At 37.6% G+C, this 7,212-nt stretch overlaps 1 protein-coding gene across 2 annotated transcripts; it reads right to left on the bottom strand.

The window, feature by feature from the left end:
• Nucleotides 1-765: 765 nt before the first annotated feature.
• Nucleotides 766-5,512, bottom strand: isl2a (ISL LIM homeobox 2a). 2 transcript variants are annotated; one of them, XM_014124814.2, is made up of 6 exons: nt 5,348-5,512; nt 4,771-4,960; nt 4,020-4,279; nt 3,004-3,287; nt 2,658-2,825; nt 766-1,561 (listed from the first exon to the last, which is right to left on the bottom strand). In XM_014124814.2, exons 1-6 carry the CDS (start codon nt 5,403-5,405, stop codon nt 1,445-1,447), a joined length of 1,077 nt encoding a protein of 358 aa, XP_013980289.1. In that variant the 5' UTR covers nt 5,406-5,512; the 3' UTR covers nt 766-1,444. The 2 variants fall into 2 exon arrangements, with proteins under 2 accessions (XP_013980289.1, XP_013980290.1); XM_014124815.2 differs by lacking the exon at nt 5,348-5,512 and having other exon boundaries at nt 4,776-4,885.
• Nucleotides 5,513-7,212: the final 1,700 nt, after the last annotated feature.

Below are 7,212 nucleotides of genomic sequence, written 5' to 3'. Positions count from 1 at the left end.
TTGATGCCAGACGTCACATAGAAAGGCCTACTATGTATCTTTCAATTGCTGTTTCATGTCCTGATAAATAGATTAGACTGCTATTGCATCCTCTGTTCAGAAAGTTCATCCTCGACAATAAATTGTTGATGTCTAGTTGGCTATATGTCAGTCGTAGGCAAGCTTGACGTACTCCATGTCCAGAGGCTATTCCTATCCGGGATTCCGGCTGAAATGAAAATAAACCCAAGACACTCCAGAAAGCGTTCTCAGGGTGAGAGTCCCCTTTAGCACTGACTCCAGCGACAGAGAGGTGGGTTTGTTGTGGTTCCGTTCAATGTATCGTTTGCAGGTGATGCCAAGCATAGATAAGGAGCTGCCTAGCCCTGTCTTCTGTCTAGACTTGTGACTTTACAAGTGAAACTGGAATGATCACATCGCAAATCCATATGTGGAGGCCCATTCAATGAACATTTGTCCTCCGTAGTGATTAACAGGCCTCAAATGCTTGAATTTGACCCGTTATGATGCTGCTCCTTTATCCATTTTGAATAGCCAATACAATTAAAATGACAAGCCTACAAATTGGTTTGGTTTAACAACCCTAGCCATTTTCGGAAATAGTGTCCTCTAAACTGACATCAAATCAGTGATTTCTTTTGAGTGGTTCGAAATTAATTTGAGATTATATTGGCCTGTTATAAATCTCAGACGTTTTTCATCCTAAAAGCGACATAATTTAAATTAGGCCTAAGCCTACCATAAAGTGCTGAAATAGCCGTTTCATAAATACATAAAGTGATTTATTTTGTCAATTGAAATTTCGGTGAATATTTTAATGAATTACTGCAGAGATTTCGCATGCAGTTCATTAAACATGAAACAATTAATATGGGTTTATTAAGATTACCTGTCTTTCCTCACAATAAATAACAATAACTTACTTTTTCTTAAAAGGCTCAATTTGTATCTCATCCACTTAATTACAATATTTTACAAGACTTGATATTCATAACCTCTAGAAATCATGCACATCTACGGAGACATGGGGCTCCATATGATCCCAACCCGGCATAGGACATTTAGATGAAACTACAATGATGACCGTGTTGGCCACTATGGATTACGTTCTGATATGTTCATTATAAATCAGCGGCTCATAATAAAGTTGAATGTTTGTAGATATAATCCTCACGTATGTCCAACCATGTAGGATCCGAGGCTCAGACTCTGCCTTAGTTAAAGGCCTTGATTCGCACACTGGTACCTTGAAATTCATCTGATCCTGAACAATGCTGTGGACAGGTCCATCCGTGAAAAATTGGTATCCTCGTAGACAATTCCAACGATATTGTTCGTTAAATAAGATAAAAAATCATTTTCCTATCCATGCTGTGAGCTGGCCAGTTCTCATGCAGGACACGCGGGAGCATGCTGGGGTTCGAAGCGACCTGTTGGGCTGGTCTCACGTGTCCACCGGACTCGCTATCATGCTGTTCGGGGTGTCCGGCAACTGCGACGATAAGGAGGTCACATCACTGCCGGAGGAGTTACCCATGGAGCCCGATTCAGAAAAAGACACCTGCGATGAAAACAGGTGTTTAATTAGCGTTGTTTCCTAACCAATATTGCTGCAATTTTTATTTTTATTGCATAGCCTATTAATATGGACCCTAAAGCCGATGACACACGAAGCAATCTGGACGCAATGTATGTTGCTCCGTGTGTCTAAATTGCATTGCATAACAAAACAGAAATCAATCATATTTCATGCAACTGATTGTATGCAATGTCCAATCAGTGAGCAGAACTCATATCGTTCAGTTCCGGACTCCAACACAGCTGTGTTGTTGCAAACCGAGGCAGAAAATACATGCCAAATGGGAAATGTATAAAAAAAATTCTAGACATAATGGCTAGTCATGGGTTATGTACATGGTCTGGCAGACAATACATGTCATTTCAGAAGTGAACCCAGACCATGCTCTGTCCAGTTTCAACTGAAATTGTTCAAAATGTACTGCACTCGCTAGTATAGCTAGCTTAGCTTATCCCTAGCTTGGTTAGCTAGCTAAATTAAATATATTGTTAAAACATGGTTGGCAAATAGGCAACATTTTGACTAGTTAGCCAAATTGTACAGAGGGCAGTTTGTCTATAGCGATGTTGTTATAATTACCAAACAAATAAATGAAACCGTGATGTATGAAAGGGTTGGATGTTGCATGCAATTTCAATAGCGTTTGAATTGCTTCGTGTATCAGCACAGTTACTTTAGATGTCGCTTGCAGCTTGCATTGACTTGCTTAGTTAAATAAAGTTTTTTTTAAACATAAAAAAGGAATTTGCAACAGAAAATGAGTCCAAATTGCTTCTGAGATACAAAGATTATTTAGGCCTATAAGAATATGTATAGCCTATTACAGCCCATATTGTAAATCGATCAGCATTCGAATTTAATGCTTAAAAGCATATATTTATTATTTAGAAATGTATTGAGTGAATAAAGCATCAGTCTCTAATCTGAAAATGAGATTCAGAGATCGAGTGGATGGTATCTAGCTCCGTGAATAAACATTCATTTATTTCAAAATTCTTGTGTGTGTGTGTGTGTGTGTGTGTGTGTGTGTGTGCCTAGAGTGTGCAGTTCTCTTTTTCTTTTTCATGTGGGTGCTTACCAACTGCTGGAAGGCGGGCTGGTCCAGATCACTCTGCAAGGCGAACTCGCTCAGGGCCTTCCATGGGGGCTGGTAAGTCTGCACCTCTACTGGATTCCCTTGGTCCGTGTTGTCGTGTCGAATTGGACTGCCTGCCACCAGAGGCGTACCCGTCAGCCCCTGAAGATTCTACAGAGAAAACGAAAATGTATCACAACAAACATCTCACCAGCATCTGGTTGTCTCAACATTTAAAGTGCAATATTTATCCATTGTATTCAACATTTTAGCACGCGCCTTTAAATTACACATTTATTTTTAGAAGACCGAAATGTTATGTTGCATTGGAATGTCTCAATAAGCTCACCGTTTTATCGCTGTGATGCTGTTGTTGAAGTTGCTTCATGAATATCGATCTCTTCTTGTCTTTACAACGTTTGTTCTGGAACCAAACTCTGATGACCCTTGGGCTAAGACCGGTCATCTCAACCAATTGTTCTTTCATAAGTGCGTCTGGTCTTGGGTTGGCATTGTAACAGGTCCGAAGGGTATGGAGCTGCTTCTCGTTTAATACTGTTCGCACCCGAGTGGTCTTCTCAGACTGCTTGTGGACGTGGTTCCGATGAGGAGGCTGTCGAACGGACACAGGATCTGTGGGACAAATATTCAAAAGGAAATAACTTTGAAAATTGAATTTCCACTGACTGATTCAAATTTAGAAATGAATCGAAAGGAAACAAGGCTGATGATAACCTTCTTCTCCCTATTCTGCTAATAATAGGCTAAGGATGATACATGTCATTTTGTGATAGAGTAATTAATAAGATGCTTTGTTAAACTTTAATTAAACCTATAGGCTATATAGGTTTGCATCTCCTTGCAAATAGGCTAGTAACTCCCCCCCAAATGTATTACATTCAAATAAGATTAATTATTTTTATGTTGTAGTATTAGTCCTATGTTTTGATCGAGGTCTTCTATCCTCTCTTTTTCTAACTTCACACCTACAAACTCTAAACGTTCAGTAGGCCTATATAGGCTAAATTACCAGAAAATATATCGACCATTGCAGCATACCCCCTTGAAACAGTCTAAATGTTACCTTATTGTTTAAAAAAATTATTTTAGTCTAATAACTTAAACAATTTAATAGATACAAACAACACCCAATGGCTGTACTTTGTGTAGTCTACCAATGAGTGTAATTTAATAAACTAGTAGGCTTAAAAGTCTGAAAACTTTCTCAGTAAAAGGACAATTTTACAGACAAGAATAATAATTATTATTATCCTATTATTATGTTATATCCTTTAGTTGTTATTAACGTTGTTATTAATATTATACTCTCGCGATTATTATTACCACCAATATTATTTTACGGACCTGCAATATGAAGAGACCTGGAGTGAATAATTTCCGGACTGAGGGGACTTCCCGCTGAGGCCCGTTCCATCAGTAAACCATGATCAGCCCGACACAGCAGCTCCTCGTCCCGCAGAGAGAACTCATCCCCCGGCAGGAGATGCCTGCTGCACACCGAGCACCTAAAACACTCCATGTGGTACACGTTGTCACGAGCTCTCATCACTAGATCGCTGCTGCAGAAGCCAATGTTACAGTTTGCACATTTAATCCCAAATAATCTGAAAAGGACATAGGAATATTGGTCTTAATATGTTATAATGCATGGGCCTATAGCAGGAATGACTTCACGCATCCTTGCCTGGTTTTAATTAATGTCTATGATCCTGGCTGAGTAACTCAAATATATTTCAAGGATATAGCCATCAGCAACAAAAAATCATCAAAACAGTTTGGGAATTCATATTGTACCTACTAGGCCTATATATTACACACGTTTCGTTCCAAGCATAAAACATTAGACTCAAATCATCATAAAAACATGCCTACGATAAGACAACCTTTTTTATTAAATTTTTACAAAATAACCAGACACTTTGACTAGCCTGTATGCTATTGCCTCTCATATAGATCTTTTTTTTGCATTAATGTCAACAAGCTTCTCATAAAGTTCCACTTTCTTGTACAGTAACTAAATCAAATCACAATTTTGGCCTTTGGAAATTCCAAAGCTCTGAAATCATGTTAGTGAGGAAAGTTAGTCAACTCCTACCTTACATAATCTCTTTTGCAGTATGTCTTGCCATCTCGGACGAAGCAAGTACACGTCTCATCCAGGTACTGACTGCATTCCGCGCACTTCAGACACGCAGCATGCCACTCCAGGTCCGGGGCGACCCGCAGGATGTACTGGTCGTGGATCTGACTCCCACAGCCCACACACATTGCGATTCCAGACTTCTCTGTGGAATGCACATTGTATATTTATGCTACCACCACGTACACCCATGTAATCCCCCTGACATACTCGCTAAATCCCCACATGTATTGTGTCTACTCTGTAGCCTGTCAATACCTCTTGTCCTGTTCTGTCATCCTTGTCATTTCCAGAATGAAGGGCCGTAGCCTACGCTTAAAACTGACCATAGACCTCTACTAAAATGTGTTCATATCACCATTACCAACGATAAAGGCCTTGCTTTCGATTCACTGGGTCTGTTTAACGCTAAACATATGCATAGGATTGCACGTACAATGTTCCAATAGTAGCCCAATATTATTAATTATCAAATCAATCATAAATGTGCCTCGGTCAAAGTAAAAAAAGAGAGACACAAATGTTTACTTACTTTTGGAATGATCCCCCATATCACCCAAGAAAGAAGAATTGAATATAATATCCACCATACAGGAGGGATAGTGCAGGCGGATAGCTGAAGAAATGGAGTGGGAGACTGCCCCGTCCCGTTCCTGGCTGACAACTTCTATTCCTCGAGTGAGAGGTGGGAAGAGAGCAGTGTCCCACGCGTACAGTGACGTCACATGAAAACCTGGACCTCTGTGCGTTTGGGGAGGGGTAAATTATGCAAAGTCTTCGACTGTGAAACAATACTAGATCAACATTGACCCCCTCCATTTGTTTTTGTCCAAGCCAGCGTTTGATTTTTTATTTGAAAAGAATGAAAGTGGAAGAAAGTTCTAAAGGTAATTAAAAGCCATTAGAAAATTAAATGTAATTTTGTATTTTTGAAAATACTATTTTTGCATCATATAATGAATGATAAGACACATTTTATTAAACTAAATCCATTTTATTTTCTAAACAGAAATTTAATTTCACACATATGTTGAGTGGAAAGTGAAACTTTATTGTTATGATTATGCTTCTAAACGTATTATTGTGATAATGATTATGGTGATGATGATTAATATTTATAATATTCTTAATATTCTTATTTTTATTAGCATTATTTTTCCTGGTGACAATACATTATTTAAAAAAAAATATGCATTGCAAAATCTTATTGAAAGCCATGCTTTCAAAGGGTAAGATAAGAATAGAGACCTCATAGAGAACTATGAGAGTGTTCTATGAGTGAGCCCTCTACTGGAAAAGGAGCAGAAAGATCCCTTTGGAGCAGAAAGGATCATTTTGTTGTTTATGTTTTATGTAGTAAATAATAATAGTAAATGGCGAAGCTATTTTGACATGCATTTCCTGAGCTGATTACTCAAATAAATGTTCCCATTCTGCAATATTGTATAATCCTAATTCAAATTCGATTAGTATTGTCCGAATATATAAATCAATAAATATTTAGATACCGTTTTCAGTACTTTTTAAGACACGTTTTGAAATGGAAAATCTATCCACTTTTGTGCATGTGCAATAAATAAATACATTATCGCAAAGAAATGCATGATATCAGATTACCTACCGGTTTATTTGTTCAAGATGTCTTTATTCAAAAAATCTAACTGCGACCGTGTTTCGAACCTCACCTTTGACATTGACCCTCACCCCAGATACAAATACAGATACAAATTATTTTAAGTTACAAATCGTAATTAGGATAAAGGGATGTCGATGTCGTCCAGACAACAATGAATCCAAAAAAAAGCTACATATTTTTTTATTTGAAGCATTCTTCGAGTTTGATTCCAAAACCGTTTAAAGAAATAAATATTTTGCATAAAAGTTGCACTAGAAATGGATAGGCCATAAGCAAACGTTAACCAATCATTATGATTGCCCTAATCGAATAAATGCTTTATATTTCAACGCAATTGCATTTATAGACATATAGGCCAGTTAATCATTAAACAAAACTCAAAAATGGAATAGGCTATATGGAATAAATTGCAATTTAAACCGCAAATCTGTCTAATTTGAGTTGGCAATGCATAACTAATGTTTATGAAAAGCATCATTTTGTTTTGTGAATGGCTACTTAATCTTTATTTGTTACATGTTCATGAATGACATCCATCCCACCCTGAAACGTTTAAATACAACGTATTCATAGGCTGCCTATTGTTTTTTTTAATGTATTATTTATTTCGTTATCCATTTGGCCTAGATAGTTTAAAAGTCTAATTCCTACAATCATTTATACATTTATTCATCATGATCTAGACCTGTCCCAAGACTGCAATCAAACAATCAAGACACACAGCCCACTGGGCAGAGACATCAGTTGGTCTAGTTTTGATT

The sequence above is a fragment of the Salmo salar genome, chromosome ssa10 (assembly GCF_905237065.1).
Source record: "Salmo salar chromosome ssa10, Ssal_v3.1, whole genome shotgun sequence".
NCBI lineage: Eukaryota > Metazoa > Chordata > Actinopteri > Salmoniformes > Salmonidae > Salmo > Salmo salar.
Note: the sequence above shows the minus strand (reverse complement) of the source record. Positions and strands in the feature narration are given on the sequence as shown.